The sequence below is a fragment of the Psammomys obesus genome, unplaced genomic scaffold, assembly GCF_907164565.1.
Source record: "Psammomys obesus unplaced genomic scaffold, mPsaObe1.curated_primary_1811, whole genome shotgun sequence".
In the NCBI taxonomy this organism is placed as follows: domain Eukaryota; kingdom Metazoa; phylum Chordata; class Mammalia; order Rodentia; family Muridae; genus Psammomys; species Psammomys obesus.
Window position 1 is genome coordinate 20,550,316 of NW_026592118.1, and position 17,794 is coordinate 20,568,109.

The 17,794-nt window shown below is 37.2% G+C and overlaps 1 protein-coding gene across 6 annotated transcripts in view; it reads right to left on the reverse strand.

The window, feature by feature from the left end:
- The window catches only part of Cacna2d1 (calcium voltage-gated channel auxiliary subunit alpha2delta 1), a 467,228-nt gene that overhangs the window by 366,996 nt on the left and 82,438 nt on the right, over positions 1-17,794 (reverse strand). For all 6 annotated transcript variants that reach the window (XM_055612640.1, XM_055612638.1, XM_055612639.1 and 3 more), the window contains exons 2-3: positions 17,529-17,610; positions 7,721-7,837 (exon numbers count right to left, since the gene is read on the reverse strand). In XM_055612640.1, the coding sequence (XP_055468615.1) occupies positions 7,721-7,837; positions 17,529-17,610 (199 nt within the window). The remainder of the gene's footprint in view (positions 1-7,720; positions 7,838-17,528; positions 17,611-17,794) is intronic.

Below are 17,794 nucleotides of genomic sequence, written 5' to 3' on the forward strand. Positions count from 1 at the left end.
ATGGGTTTAATTTTTCTTGGATTATATTTATGCTTCTGAAGTCACCAGAGATGAAGACATGGAGATCTCCATCTTACAAACCCGACTGGCTCAGTGTAACTATTTCCTCTGCACTAGAGGCATTCCCTAGCAAGAGAATAAAAATGACAAGAAGTTCACTTGGATTCACAAGAAAGTTATCAGACTCAGAAGGCTCTATGAGTTATAAACAGCAATCAACTGCTACAGAAAAGCAGACTCTTTAGTGAAACTGCCTGCAAGTTATACAGGGCACTCAACTGATGAGGATTTATAGATCATCCCTGATTCTCTATTGGGCTTCCCAGTGATAAGGCTACCCGAATTATCCATGTCCACACAAATAACCCTTTACCAATGTCCTTATAAGCAAGCACAATATATTTATTTCATTCAGCCAGCCAGATTTAGGTAGAATCATATTTATGGTATGATGTGCCTCCTCAGTGGAATAGCAGTTGGTTGGTCCTTCTACATGTAGTAAGGCATGAAGAAACATGTGAAGCAGGTCATGTGTGGAGGGAAGACCACCGGTGGTCTTTACACAATATGGGGTGTCATGCTGACTTGCTGATAGAGATGTAACATTTAAGTACAGAGATAGGCATAAATGGCAGGTGGAGTAGAGAATATACAGCTGTCTCTTAAAGAAGCATGGAAGGCCTTGAGACCTGATTATAATAGTTACATGGTCTGTGCAATCTATACTGGCAACCAATGTTCAACTCTCCACTCAGAAAGTACCTGCTCCTGTAAGGAAGAAATTACAATGGGAACATGGCATATGGATACTGCCTTCAGGATCCTCTGGTTAATCAGGGAAAGTAGAAAACATAGAGAATGAGATGGATATATTTTGTTGTCATTTACCTAGAGGTAACAGAGCCCAGGGGAGGGGGAGGATTACAATGTAGATTTGTCTTTATGACTTCTTACTGGTAACCAATAATACAAATCTCCTAAAAGTTGAGCAATGATCAGGAATAAGAAAAGTTCTAAAGGTGACAGAAAATAGCCCTCAAGCCTGACTACTAATGTAGAAGGAGAAGAAAAGGCATGATTCAGCATGCAAACATGGCTTTAATAATGACGCAGTACAGGAAAATATATTTAAAGAATACTTTATATCTATATTGCTTAAATTGGGAGAGACTCTTTAAGTTTATGATTATTAATGATATTATTACTATTATTGAGGAAGGACACATGTGTCGTGACATACATGTGAAGGACAGAGGACAACTCTGTGGAGTTGATTCTCTCCTTTCACCTTTATGTGACCAGAAGCACTTGGTCAGACTTGCGTGGCAAGTTCGTTATCCATTGAGCCATTATTACGAATTCTGGAAAACAAGCAAGATTCGTCACAGTTGTCTTGTCATGAGGGTGTGCAAAAGGGGTGGATGGCATCAGCCTAGTTGACATGGGAGCAGACCAATTCTGTGGCATTCCTCCTTAACCTTCTTTGAGACAAAGGCTTTGTAAGCCGAGAGCACCCAAGAAAAACAGCCTCTGATGCGAAAGGTTACGTAAGCCATTGGAAACACTAGGTCATTATCAGCCGCCGAGGTCCCCATGAATCTCTCGGGCTGGGCATGAACGGCTGAGAGAATTCGGCATGAGAGAAGTGGTGTTTGAGGTCAAACAGGCTGAGATAGTTAAAACTGGGTTCACATAAGATATAATGATAAATTTAAACCATGCCGGACCTTGGCAGTGGCACAGGGATTTACTTCTTTTGATAAACCCTATGACAAAATGAAGTTTGTGCAAGGTAAGGGAAGCTCTGAATGACAGAGTTGCGTGGAAATCTGGTTTATGAAAAACTCAGCAGGGCATGAAGGAAAATCACACAAGGGAGCCTGTCCAGGACACTCAAAATAAAGTGTGGCAGTTTGTGTGAAACAGTTATTAAGAAAAACTAACAAAAAGTCATCTTTATTGGTTTAGAGTTTATGAAAGGCATTAAACCCTGAGCAATGTACACCAAAAGAGTAAAAGAAGGTAAAAACGACACGAGAAAACGAAATGAGAAAGAATAAGCTTTTCCTAGGGTGGCAATTACCCATTATAATATGTATAGATCTTCTTTGCGAAAATATATATATATATATGTATATATATATATGCAGTCTATCCAATAAGCTCAGGGCCCTTTCAATAACCATATGAAGTTGGTAGAGAAACAATAATCATAGTATCAACCTTGAGTATGAAGGAACTAGAAATTACATAGTAGGTATAGCAGATGAAATGGCTTGTTCTCCACTAGCCAGGGGCCAGAAAAATAGCATGAACCATGCTCACTGAGTGTGCTGGGACTGGGGATATTAACAGCAGCCTGATAGTAGGTCTCCATAATAAAGAAGTCTGCTCTTTTAGGGATAATGACCATAGAATACAGAGAGCTATATATGGTGATATCTCCCATTCACAACACTTCATAGAAATGATTCAAGTAATAGGATATTGTCATGCTGTATTTGACCTTGCTAAAATGGTTTTTTTAATATTCATGCAGCTGCTGAACCTCAAAGCCTAACACTTCCTTAGAGCAGAAGGCAGCAGACTTGCAGAGATTCTACGCACATTCTATAAAAAAGGTTTGCCTTACAGACTTAATTCTTGAAATTCTTACAGATTCAAACGTATACTCAGAAGAGCAGTGAAATTAGCAGTTAATCTGAAATAAGACATCTTGCATAGAAAGAAAAAGTGAATTTTCAGGAGCCAAAGTTGTTGAATCAAAATGTCTCTGTTATAAGAGTGTCACTGCCTCATTATTTGTTGACCAGGAAGGCCACTTAGGCACCCCAAATAATATTGTTGTTTGCGTACCAAAACCAGACAGTGAGACTCTGCTTCTGAATACACCACCTGCTTGGGCTGCAGAACATGGAGAAATGAGGCTATGACTCAGCTGAAAGGTCACTTCTGTCCGGCTGGGTAGGAAGCATCATGGATGATACGTAGAGGCTGGGAGAGGCCTTGTTACCAAAAGGCTTGCTCAGCGGGAAAGAGGCACCTACTTCTAAAATAGGGACATAAATAAATAAATAAATAAATAAATAAATAAATAAATAAATAAATAAATAAAATAGGGACATAACAGTTATCAGTGCAACCAATTGCTTTCTGGTTGGATTTTAGCGCTGGAAACCCAAATTTGATACATCGTGGGGGTTAATTTCACTCTTTTGTTAAACAAATGTGAAGTGCCTTTAAAGTCCTACTAAACATTCCTAGTTACACCTCTAAATTAATACAGCTGTCATCACTGGTGCCTGAGAAAAATTTGTTTACAGTGAAGAAAAGTTACAGTAGAGACGCACTACTAGCCAAACCGATGAGAATTAGTATGTCTTACTGCAACACTGTAGGCAAGCATCTAACCATATATGGGAAAAAAATTGTCAGATGTCCACGTTGTACACTGAATGGATTAAGGAACATTGTAGAAGGCAAAGGAGAGAAAATGGAAGAGCTAGATGAAGGAGTGGAGTTTTGTGTCACTCTTTCTTCCATATTGTAACATCTCATCATGAAGGGGCTTGGGGGAGGCCTAGAGATTCACATTAAATTATGACAACTTGAGGTCATGAGGTCATCCTTGAGATTACATAAGCAATGAACTGGAGTAGATAACATTCTTCAGTGGAAAGTTAGTGAAGAACAAGTGAGCTGTACAGGGAATTCTACTGATAGAGATTTCATGACTCATCACCCATTCTGGGGTGTGCCGTTCCGTGATGTGGTATTCTGACTCACCCATGCTCATTAAGTAGCACAAATCAATTGTTGATTCACCAAACTACACTTGGATGGAGTCGTTTCATCTGACTGTTGCTTAAGCCCTATCTGGAGTGAAATGCAGTTTGCTCACATCTCCTCTAGAAAAGAGGGACAATAACAAGGGAGAAACATAAAACTACTAGTCAGACAGCCTAATAATCAAATATCCAGTTAGATAAATAATGCTGTCCTTCCAGAAACAGACGAAATAATTTCATAGTGAATTAAAATATTTATTATTTTCCCCTTTTCACTTTCAACTCTTAAACTGAATATCATAGTTAAATCAAGAAGTAGAGCAAATTATAGTATTTAAAGCATCATAATAAATTGGAGCCACTTTAATTTAATTTAACTTTAATTAAAGTTACAGGTATAACAAGAGGAAGACAGTAAGTATATGCTGTAATTAGAAAACTGTCAAAAGAAAAAAATTGTTTATTTTTAACCTTGATCCTATTTTCTCTGAACAAAATGCCTGGAGACATTCCCTTCCTTAGCAGATCTTTTGACTGGTGAACAAAGAGACACTGGTTTCATTTACATCCATCTCTCAGGAGATACCACTGGATTGTTTTCTTAAAACACTTTGTACAATGGATTCCTCATTAATACTGCAGATAGTTCAGCCTAGTTCATGCTGAAATGCATACTAACAATATTAGATGATTATTTCACTTTTACTCCTAAACATCATTAGATGCAAGATTGTGTTAGAAGTAATCCAACAATGTCATCAGGACAATCATACTGATCCAGTTTCCAAGATCCTTCTGAAGAAATTATTAGGAATAAAAAGCCATAAAACAGATAAATCTTAGAAATGAAATGGCTGAATTTGCCAGTGGGAGTGTAAAAGATTAAAATAGGGCATTTATAGGGGGCAGGACGGCTACAAGGAACTAACAGAGATGAACTATGGTGATTCTGACATATCTTTAGAGCAAACATATTCCATCTTCCAAATAAAAAACATAACTAAAAATTCAATTTAACAAGTGTGTTTGGTTTTCCTTTCCCCTTTCTATTTCACACTTTCACACTTTTTCAGTGTAAAGTAGTACCTGAAGTTAGAAACACCAGAATTTGCTTTCTCTCATCTTCTGACTGCTGAATGGGCTTCAAAAAGGACATATCAGTACCACTTATGAAACTTACGAGAAACATAACCCCAGCTCAGTCTATTCAATAAAAATCTGCAGCTTAACCAGAACCATACGTGATCTGTGTGAGTATTAAAGTCCAAAAGTACTGCATACATTTCTTCTTAAATGTATTTCCTTGGGCAACTTTTAAGAGCCTTGAAAGACACAGTTTCTGCATTGAAAAGAGATTAATAATAGTATCTACACCATGGTATTACTGTGAGGAGTAATTAGGTCATTCTATTTAGTGTAAGCACTCAACAAAGTCTAACTGATATTAAGTTCTAGCATGGACCTCTTATTTGCATGTTCATGATTTTTCAACTATGCTTTGTATAAAATTATATGAGTGCAACAGCCAGGTAAATTAAAGCTCCTTTAACAGAGCTGTCTCCGTTCATATAAATCTACAGCAGAAACAATTAAATTTATAATGCCATCTCGTACCATTCACAGCATAATATAGCACCTGTGTTTCAATTAGCTTCAAAATATTTCCCTATGAAATTATCTCTTCTATTTTGGTGGAATCAAATAAGTTAAATAAAAAAAAAAAAAAAAAACTCAGCATGGAAACAAACATGGACCTGTCTCCCAAACATAAAATTTAATTCTATGACAATAATTAGCCTTACGACTTCTCTACTCTGCCATCATGCAGTGAAGAGCATCGCTGAAACCTCACGAGATTCAAAGAACACACCAGGTGTCTTCAACTTCAAGCATATATGATAAATAAGAAAAAGACTCAAAAAGCCCCCCATTTCAGCCCTATTAAGCCACGATGAAAATGGTTTCATTCAACAGTGTCTCACAAACTTTAGTCAGAACCTTAAGCACGTAAGTAGAAAGTACCTTAAAATGACATTTATAAACATTTATATCCCTAAACGATTTAAAATAACATTAGTCTCAAGAAAAATGAAGATATCAATGCTTTAAACAAGTTTATCTTGGCATGGACTTTATATTTAAAATCATAATAAATATTAAACTAGCAACCTGTTAAACCAGATATAACTACAGATATTCCTGATAAATTGCAAGATTGTGGATGCCTTAAGAACCATAATCAAAAGATTTATAAGTGTTTAAGAATGCATAATAAAACTCGAGGGCAAAGATAACAGTTTAGAAATCTAACAGAAATGATGCTGAAGCTACAAAATGGTGTTTGACTCACATATAATGACCTGAAAGAGTACTAAAATGGTGGGGGAAGGGGTTGCTTACAAAGAGAAAGACCAACCATAATAAACATATTAGCATTTCCCAAAGTTTTCTTAGTCACTAATAATATAAAAACAAAAAGTAGACATTTCCCAGGTTAATTACATGTTGAATCTTTATTATTTGGATTTAAATAAAAAAAAAGTTCAAGTAGCCTGAAAGTAATTCTTTAAAAACATACATGGTAAATTCTGAGTGAGGTAACACAGACCCAAAAAGACACACAAGGTATACACTCACTTATATTTTAGTCATATAGTACAGGATAGACATACTGCAATGTACAGAGCCCAAGAAGATAAGTCCATGGGCATCTTAGGCTTCATGTTGGCCCATTAGTTAAGGGAGTGGGGGATATTTCTGAAATGGACTATGTTGTCTGCTTTTTGATCACTTCCTCCTGATGGGACTTCCCTACCAGGCTACAGGGGAGGAAGAGGAACTCAGTCCTCATGTGAAGAGATGAGCTGGGATGTCTGGGTAGGAAGCTCCTCTATTCTGAGGAATAGGGGAGAGCTGATGTGGGAGGGAGGGTAGGATTCGGCCTATGACCAAGATGTAAATTAAATTAATTAAAAAATTACATGGTAAAAATCTTAGATTACCAGCTACCTTAGCATAGTGATCAGGGTTTAATAGGGAAAGAAAATCTACATAATAAATAGTTATGGAAAAATTAGCTGGAAAAAATTAACTTACATTGAAACCTGAAATTATATACTAATTCTGCTATGAATGTATTAAATGGTTGAAGATAAAAAAAAACAAAACTTGGAAACATTTAGAATTAATCATATTTTAAAATTATATATATGATTTGATAGAGAATTCCTGAATCAGAACAACTCAGAAACAAATGTAAAGTTGACTCTGACTACATTGAAATTAAGAAGTTATCAAAAAGACAATTTAAAAAACCACAAACAAAAATTAAGTTAACTAGTTCATATAACACCCAGAATGTGCCACCTATAAACCAATTAAAGTAACACAATTCTGCAAATTATGTGGATATATATATATATACATATACATGAGAAAAACATATATATATGAGAAAATATATTTCATATATATATATATATATATATATGAGAAAAACATTTGGTAAAGGACAGAAGTAAGAAGTGATTAATTGATTATCTGGCACACTGGGTACTTTGATAGGAATGTGGGATCTTGGGACAGGAGAGCACTGCAGCTTATTTGGTAGCAATTATAACGAAGCTATGTTTTAGTATAGATTAAAATGTGCTCAGTTGATTATAATATATAATGACTCACGTGGGTATAAAGTTATATGTATCAGCAAAATCAACATCTTTGATGTATTTTTTAAAAACTAGTAAAATGGTAAAAATAAAGCAATAGGTAGAAGAAAGCTGTTCATTCAGGATTCCATTGATTCTATAAATGCATCAGTTGAACAGAGTTACCAAGGGAAAAAAAGGCATATGAAAGAAAAGCCTCAAACAGAGCCAGAAACATAAACACGCACAGCCAATGAAAATAAAGAAGGACCAATCTTAACTCACCACCAGGGCTTTAGATCTGTTGCTCAGAAGCTTCTCAATGTCTCGGGCTGCAATTTCCACCAGCTGGCGTGCATTATTCGGCTCCACAGTATACAACTCTTGGTATTTTTCATAAATCTATGTCAAAAGAAAAGAAAATGAGTAGGATCCATAGCTGTTTATTTAGATCATAAATTCCCATTCTGATGTGTTTAAAACCAAAAACAAATACTAAGAAAAAGCTACTCTTTTTTTTTTTCTCTCCATCATGATTCTTTTAGAGTTTGGATATACACCAGAAAAACATACAGAAATAATGTAAATTTTCTGTAAGACTACTAGCTTGCAAAACTAATAGGTCAAGGTGACTAGTCATAAAACAGCATGTGTCACAGCCAGTCACGTGTGCACTCTGAACTTCAGCTTAACCTCGAAACTTAATAGCCACCCTAGGAAGTAAAAAGAAAACTATAACCCAGAAAAACATACATGGAAGACATGTGTGAACAAGGTAGAAGACAGGTCAGACTATATGGATCATGGAGGTCTTCCTTAGAGAAGACCATAGATAGCCCCCTTCTGTGGCTATGAAGGACACATTTACTTCTTAGCTTTATGGAAAAGGGAGAGAAGTAATGAGAGAATGAGTACAGCCATAAACAGAGGCCTTCTAAGACAGTCCACATCTAGAGAAGTTGAAAAGTTGAAAGCACCAATGTTGATGATAAAGTTGTGGATAGCTTCATGACAGTGATATTTTTATCATATTAAATATGGGTATTTTTCGTGTTCGATTTTTTGTTTTACTTAAATCACTGAATGAGGTATGCCAAAGTTAACATGGTGCATAAAATTAAGACCAAACCTCATTTCTAGCTCATATTGATGTTTGCAGAAGGATTTCCCTCCAGTGGCTTAGGCTGCATCTGGTTCACAAACCGGTCCACTCCCAGCAGGAGAGGAGAGAGTCTAAGGGGAGGGCAGGAGCAGTGGCAGAGATTGTGGCTGGAGGGCGGATCTGAGAAGGAAATCCCCTATGCACGGAACAGATGGGGCTCACATGCATGACTTAACCATCTTTAAAGCCGGGGCCTGGTGGCGTTTTATTGCCTTGTGAAAAGCGAATCCAGGCATACACCAGAACCAGCTCTGCCTGCTTTTGTTCTGGAACCACTCAGGTTCTACAGGTTCTACAGCCTGGTCCCAGCTGAGCACAGATGCCAAGCGATGAATGTTAACTTCAACTGTATGCAAACTGAACCATTTATCTAGCAAAGAGGATGTCAGTTTTCAGTGAAGGCGCGCACACACACACACACACACACACACACACACACACACACACAAATGCATCTGTTTTTGTATACACTTTGGGGCATGGAAAGTGCTAAAGAGTGCTCAGAGGGGGTTACACAGGTTAGAAAGGCATATAACCATTCAGACACAAGCCTCTGTCTATGAATCTTAGGACATTACTAGCTAGCTAACATGTTTAAAGATTCAAATCACTACGTGGTCTTAAAATAATCAATTTATTTGAACTCTGAAGCCGTTTGAACACCACCCTTGTGGAATTTCATTCAGAATATTCCAGGGACATTAGTTTTGTGCTTTAAAAACCTAACAGTTGGTTTCACCCAGGTCTCCTACATAACACCAGATGGCTTATGCTTTCATAGGATGGATTATCATGTCCTGTCTTAGACACACAGGCTATCCTTGAAGATTTCCACCCAACATGAACCTCTTTCATTTCAGACTAAAATGAGATTCTAGAACATCAATACTTGAATAGATTAATTGATTCAGGTTACAAATAGATAAACCTCCACATCGTTTTAATTAATCCAAGACAGTTCTGCAGCAAGAACAACAGGGCTAATTGTTGTGAAATGTGCTGATGTTTGTGTCATTAATATCTTGTACATTTCTCTACAAAGTATCTCTCTTGTAATACAGGGAGTGTAAAATATTGCCCACAACCACTGGAGATGAATTCAAAAATACATTTACTAAGTCACAGCATATGCCACTAGGTGTTTTGAAGAATGAATGGATTACAAATCATTTCTTTAAACTATGTACATACTATGTCAAATATGTGAAGAATATTTTAGAAAAGTTTTTATTATTTTTAAATACTTAACACTATATTTTGAATATTGTCTGTCCCTCAATTGCTCATGTGTTAAAAGTGGTACTATTGGGTGGCAGAATAACTTTTGTGGGGGTGGAGGTATTGGAATCTCTTTAGATGTTTGGTGAAATATTTCCACAGGGAATGTGAAAACACCAACATTCTCTCTTGTTGTTTTGTTTTGTTTTGTTTTGTTTTGTTTTGCTTCCTGGCCACACTCTACAACTATGATATGCTCACTTGTCACAGGTCCAAACCTATGAGGTCAGTCAGTCATGTACCTGAACCTTTACTGAGTCAAACAACCACCACAACAAAAACCATTCTCTCTTTTTTGTTAATGGCTTTGAGTATTTCCTTTAGTAACATAAAGCTGGCTAAATGAAGAAATAAAAATAAAATCTGCTTCAGAATGCTTAAATATATTAAGTAAAGGAAGCTTAAGCCTATAGGGCCATTGCAAATATTTAGATGTACTGTTTTATGAAATGAAAATTGGAATGCTCTTTTAGCCAATAAAAATGAATCAATACTATACAATCACTCACTGAAAGAACTAACTCCAGTTTTATGATTAAAAAGAAAACAGAATATTATTCATTATTAAAAATATTGGAAAGGCTTATGAAAGTTTCCCAATATATATGAAGAAAATAGTTTTCAGATTATAAGAGATTACATGGAGTTTATGATGGATAATATTTGTTTATAACATAAGTAAACTAAGTTTCCCATCACTAAAATAATATACATCTTTATAATCGTAGTATGTTAATTTGGCACTATTTAAAATATGGTCTAAGTGTCTTTGTCCTTTAATTTTTCCCTTTTTCTGAAAGTTTGAATGATCATCTTCATTGTCATGTATCCAATTTCTTTCATGTAGGAACAGACAGTGTACTGTAAATACTACAGATTTTTTTTTTTTTTGGCACTAGGCAGAGTGTTAGTAATGTCATGTCAAAGCCTCACATGCTGTGTGATACTGTTTCTCTAACAGAAAGAATGTAGAGCAAAAAGAGAACTCAAGACAAGATGGCCTGCCTTGTGACACACTAATATACTTTAGTATTTTATAGTTCAAATCCTCTAATGGTGGCCACCTGACACAGTCTTGCCAAAAAGATAACATCACCTGCACATTCTCTTTCACTCAGAATCTTAACAGTATCAAATGATTTTCATTGTTACACTTAAAAACCAAGTTTCACTGTAGTAATAATATAAGTTATAGTTTTTAACTTTGTTTCAGTTAAAACTTCCTTCAAATCTCTTCACATTAAACTGAATCAAAATTCCCAACATAATCTTGAAAATAGTATATTTTCAAATATCACAAATATATATATGCGGGCCTCTGAAAGACTCTACACAGCAGTGTATCAAAGTAGATGCTGAGACTCATAACCAAACTTTGGGCAGAATCAGGGAATCTTATGAAAGAAGGGGGAGATAGTAAGACCTGGAGAGGACAGTAGTTCCACAAGGAGAGCAACAGAACCAAAAAAAATCTGGGAACAGGGGTATTTCTGAAACTGATACTCCAACCAAGGACCATTCATGGAGATAACCTAGATAACCTAGAACCCCTGCTTAGATGTAGCCCATGGCAGCTCAGTATCCAAGTGGGTTCCCTAGTAATGGGAACAGGGACTGTCTCTGACATGAACTCAGTGGTTGGCTCTTTGATCACCTCCCCCTGAGGGGGGAGCAGCCTTTCCAGGCCACAGAGGAAGACAGTGCAGCCAGTCCTGATGAGACCTGATAAGCTAGGATCAGATGGAAGGGGAGGAGGACCTCCCCTATCAGTGGACTTGGAGAGGAGCATGGGAAGAGATAAGGGAGGGTGGGTGAGGTTGAGATGGAATGAGGGAGGGGATTACTGCTGGGATACAAAGTAAATAAACTGTAATTAATATAAAAAATAAAAATTAAAATGGCACCATTTATTAATATAATTTTAACCAAATTCCTAAAGAAACAGCATAAGGTCATAAAATGCTACTGATATCCCAAGAAAATTATTATCAGCAATAATAATCTAGTTTTGCAAGCAATGTCTTCATATGTAACATGTAACATATTAATTTTTCACTTTAGAAAAAGGTTAAGTTATATTTAACCAACTGTTATCATAGGTTTGTTAAGATTTTGGTTATCACAGTGAAGGGAATTTGAGCCTCATTTCATTATAAAAGAGCAAGCCTATGTCTCAGAGCAGCAGAAGATAAAAGGCAATCTGGCACGGTTGGAGAAGTGAGTCACAAGCAACTTTATACCACACAGTACCACTGAGAATAAGCGCATGGAAGATCAGAGAAAAGCCTCTTGAGATAAGTGAGAAAGAGCCTCAGAGTAAAGTATCCGTAAATCGGACAGGAGACAGCATCAGTGTAGGTCAAGGGAATTACAATGTAGAGCTTAAAGAGCAAAAATGAGAGGACCAGTTCTAGGCTGAGATTACAGACATGTGCTGTTGCGCATGGCTTTTTATGTGGGCACAGAGATCTGAACTCCTCATGCAAATACAGCAAGCACTTTACTAAGTGAGCTATTTTCCAAGCCACTGAGGTAAAACTTTTTTTAATTTTTAATATTAATTACAGTTTATTCACTTAGTATCCCAGCCGTAGCCCCTCCCTCCTTCCTTACGAATCCTACCCTCCCTTCCTCATGTCCCTCTCCAAGTCCACTAAGAGGGGAAATCCTCCTCCCCCTCCATCTGACCCTAGCTTATCAGGTCTCATCAGAACTGGCTGCATTGGCTTCTTCTGTGGCCTGGTAAGGCTGCTTCCCATCAGGAGGAAAGTGCAGGGAATTTTATGAAAGAAGGGGAAGATATAAAGATCTGGAGGGGACAGGAGCTCCACAAGGAGAGCAACAGAACCAGAAATCTGGGCCTAGGGGTCTTTTCCGAGACAAAAGTTTAACACAAGGAGTTCTACTTTAATGCAATGAGAACTGCAGAACTGCCTTGCCTCTAGTCTCTACTTCCTTCTCAGGAGTGAACTATATTTCAAAAATTCTTACTGAAACCAAAGCCTTATGAAGCTTCCCCTAAATGATGAGCCAATATAAATTAGAACCCCAGACCCCCTTCTCCTCGTGAAGAGGAGGTTATGAGAAAGTCCCAAAGAGAAAGAAGGGGGTGCAAACCAAATGTCCTCAAAAGACAAAGCAGATCTCCCAGGTGACTGCTTCTCCTTACATGGCTGTGGCTTACTCTTCCTGGGGTGAGAGTGAAAGGAGAGATCAGATGTAAGAATCTCTGAGGCATTCTGAGAACTGGCAGGATTCTGTTCCCTGTTAATACAACATTTGCAGATCCGGAAATGGATTGCACAGGAAAGACAAACAATAGCTTTTACTCATCAATTTATTTTTAGGAAACCTTTGCATAAAGCATCTTCTCATTACTACAGAGCTGATTCATTTAGAATATCTCCTAATTTGGATATGGGTCAATTTTCCTGAATATCATCATGATAAAATACTTTTCAGTAGATTAAGGAAAGAAATGGTTGCTGGTGAATGTTTTAAGAACCCGTAGATGCTGCTCTCAAGAATATCGTGAAGTCTACAACTTGAAAACGTTTTTTAGTGCTTAAGTATCACATTCTCTGCTGATCAGTTCAGTCACTATCTCCTTTTTTATAAATCTTGGGATAGTTGTCTTGTTTCATAGACAATATATGTAAAATTTATAATTACAGCTTCAGTTGTGTTACCACATCTTAAATGCATCTTTAGACAGAGCTATTTACTCTGACTTCGTTGTGGTGGTAGAATTTTGGTTGAGCATTTTGACTAAAGATCCCGTGTCTCTGACATGTTGGGGGTTGGTCTGATGCTTGTATTTTGATGTGAATTACCGGCCCTCGATGATGATACCTGGTTACCTGGATAAACCTATTCTTGCTGTGTCTACCTAAGACATTATGCCTGATTGGTTGATTAAAGGCCTAAAACCTGGGCAGGGCAGAATGGGGTAGGTGTGGCTAAGGTTTCCCGCCTTTGGGTTCAAGAGAATAATCATGGGAAACAGAAAGATGGAAAGAGAGGAGGGATACCACTATTGGTTAGCGTGGAGAAGGAACCACATGGACCAGGAGGAAGGACTCTAATAATGGCGTGGAAAGGCCCAGTTAAGGAATACAAGCAAGCATTTATAAGATTAGGGATGGAAGGTAGCCCAGCTAAGGATGGTTAAGGCAGATGACATTAGATGGGGGCTGGCAGGTGGATGGTGAAGTTATCAAGATAGTGTACATGGAATTATCTGCCCAAGATGCTCTAAGGCAGTTAACAGGTGTCTGTTTCTCATTTGATTGTGATAGCGGGTTAAAAAATACCCCTGTGATGATCATAGGACAACTAATAAACAACATTACTTAGTTCAACACCATTTTATCTACAACACTGACTTCTTTTAGTTGCATGGCACAATGGAACTTTTGTCCATTGCAGTGTAAGCCAAATGTCTTATAACCAATTGGGTTTCTGTTTCCAAATTTTTTTTTTTTCTATTGAATCAGTAGTTCTCAAGCTTCCTAATACTGAGACCTTTTAATACAGTTCCTCATGTTGTGGTGACTCTCAACCATAAAATTACTTCATTGCTACTTCACAATTGTTTGCTACTGTTGTGAATAGTAATATAAATATCTGATATGCAGGATATCTGATATGCAACCCCCCAAAGAGAAATAAGAAGTCGGGGGAATTAGTGACTAGCCGGGCTAGTCAGCTTGCCGCAAGAATCCTATCTTTGCTTCCAGAGATTGAATTACTGGCAGGCTGCTGTGCATTTTCATGAGTGCTGGAGACCTGAACTGTGGCTGTCAGGCTTGTAAAGTGTGCGCTGTACCTACAAGCTACTTCCCCAGCCCCTAAGTCTCACCGTTAACACAAATATAACTTACTAGGGTAGGGAAATTTAAAGTCTAGAATTCAAATATTTGCTATTTTCCCTTAGCTCATATTTCGTGATCCCATATAGCAATTTTCATAATATTGCAAAAATAATTACATTAGTAAGACAGCTAATTACAGTGGCTCTTGGCCTCTGGTGTACGAACGAAGTCAGTAAAAACTAATTACATTATCTCAGGAAGACATACTGTTTCTACAATAGTGACTTTCAAGCCTGGGACCCAATAAATGCCACCATGTATTCATCTTCCGGGGTCCACCAGTTCTCTAGAACTCCCCAATGAGTGTAGCTCAGTAGAAGATTATGCAATGCACAAAGCCTTGGGTTTGGTCCCCAGCATTGCATAAGTGAAACAACAGAAGAACCCTCAGAAAAGGCCTTCAATCTCAGCTCAAAGCTCACTCTTAATTTAGAAATCCTTTAGCTAATTTTAACTTTGAATTCCTATGAGGGGGAAAAAAAAAACTAACAAATCAACAAACAAGCCCTCACTCCCACTCCATTTGCAGACATTTTGGACCTTTTTGCTAGGGAAAGAATGAGGCAGAGTGGATCATTTATCTCTTCTTATGCTTAATACCTGAATTATTTTTCTAGCAATGAATCTCTCCCCTCTCCTTCCTTCCCTCTTTCCCTCACGCTCCCCATTATATACCATGTAATTCTTTACAATATTCATGTCATTGTGACAGGTGTCTGTTGCATAAACAAATAATTTCTAGACTTTGTCTTCATTTTTCATTGTTTTATTAACTCAAAGTCATTTACCCATTCATCATCATTTCTAATCATCCGAGTAATCAATACCATACAGAAAAGCATAATAGAAACGGGACAAGACTTGTTTTTCCATGATGAGAAAGAGAAAGAGAAAGCAGGAATATCAAGAGGAAATCAGTCAGGTGAGGAGCTGTGAGCCCAAAGAAAGAGGGAAGGAGAGGAGGACACCAGCAACTACTCATTTTTAATCTTGCCAACAAAAGTTATGAAACGCAGCAGCAGAAGCTGTCATTCATCTCTGTGTTTGATTGAAAGCTTTTCCCACAGTCAACTTAAATCTATGAAAATAAAAATTAAGAAAAAGTATCCTATTCCTTGAATAGGGGTTCACATACTACCCAACACACTGGCACATACTCACATATTTCTAAAGCGAATCATAAACCGGAGCTTACAGCCCTCCCTATATCATCTGTGTGTCCAAGCACTACAGAACACCAGTATTGACAAGAAACAGATTTCATCCCCAAATATCTTGCAGATACAGGGTACGTATATCTTCTCAGAAATATGGGACTGAAAGTACTTTCTTAGGATTTCTGAATATCTACAGATACATAATGAGATATCTTGGGGACGGGACTGAAGTGTGAACTGGAATTCATTACAGTTGATGTTTCTCTTGTATCAAGGGATGTCACATAGTATAATTAGTGTACATTCATGGGGACTGTGCTCTGTCACACCTGGGCATCACCTCCACACTGCAAAACTTTCACATTTAGAGAGTATTTAGGGTTTGGATTTTCAAATTAGGGACATACAATATAACCGAGGGATGTTAAGCACATTCTTGGTTTAAGATCTGCATCTGTCTCATGAAGACATTCTAAGATACTCTTTGAAGTATTTACTTAAAAGATTTTCTTTGGGAATTTCTGATACATAAGCTAACAATGTATCGCAGTTTCTCCCAAAAATGAACGTTACTATGCACATGAGCATTCCTAACTGGGAATTTTAATTTGCAAAATGCCACAAAGTCCAAACATTTTTGAGCACTTGCCTTGATGGCCAGAGAAAAATTCTCTACCTGACTTTGTATGACCTATTGCAGGCAAAACATGAGTATAGTAAAAATGATTATAAGTTACTTTCATAGGTACATGTGAGCCATTAAAAAAATTAATGTTTACAATTGGGTTCTAACTTAATTTTCATGTATATGAAAATAATAAAAAAATAAAACTCCTGAACATACATACCGTCTTTCAATCCATAATCCCATCCATGAAACTTTTCTAAAATTTTATCTGATTAATGTATCACAGGGTAAAAATAGTAAAGGCATCATTGTTTGACTAAGAACACAAAATGAAAATATACCCAAATTTCTATATTACTTTCTTAGCAAGTAGTGAGAACTTTAAAATGACAGTTTGATAACTGTTCAGAATGCTTACATAATCATATAGCTTACACAAAGAAAATAGTATGCCTAAATTGCTACATAATATTTATATTATATAATCCAACCACTTTCCAAACTCAGGTTAGACTAACCCTCTCAGACAGTTTAGAAACTTTGAGAAAAAATTTCCTTTTAATGGTGTCCCCATTTCAGGCTTCAAAATCTTTACACAACCGTCAATGACACATCCTTGTCTGTGGATGTGCTTACAAACACATTTCACATATTTTTAAAGGAAAATCTGCCCTCAAAGATTGAAGACGTGTTTGTACTGCAGATATTCAAACTAGACTTTAAGTTGCCATTATGGGAAAATTCTAAAATATATTCTGGAAACTGGAGGAATAGTTTTAAAAGGTATATGGCCTCTGACTCTAAATCTGGGCAGGGGAGCGAACACTTTTATTGTTAGCCATGCCATTCTGGTTTCCAATCTGCAGCAGTATTCAGGGGCTACCACAAATTTTCACTACGGTTACTGCATGGTAACTGGAACAATGTCTTCTGAAAGACTTAAGGGCACTCAAAACTAAGCATATTAACAAAGCCCACGGCCGGAGGTACTCACGTCGGCAAGCTGAGTCACTCCACTTGCTGTCTTTGCCAGTGTGACCAGGTCTTCTTGCATCTTATCCACCCATGACTTGATACTGCGAATCAGAAGGAAGAAAGTTCTATCAGATCTCCTGCCAATAGTGCTCGCACAGTGGTATTTTATATACGTACTTCATATAGTTAAGTTTTGATTCTCCCTTTCAGTACCCACTAAGATCACCTTCCCATTCAACCTTCAAACTGGAAAAACAAAACAACAACAACAACAAAACCAAACAA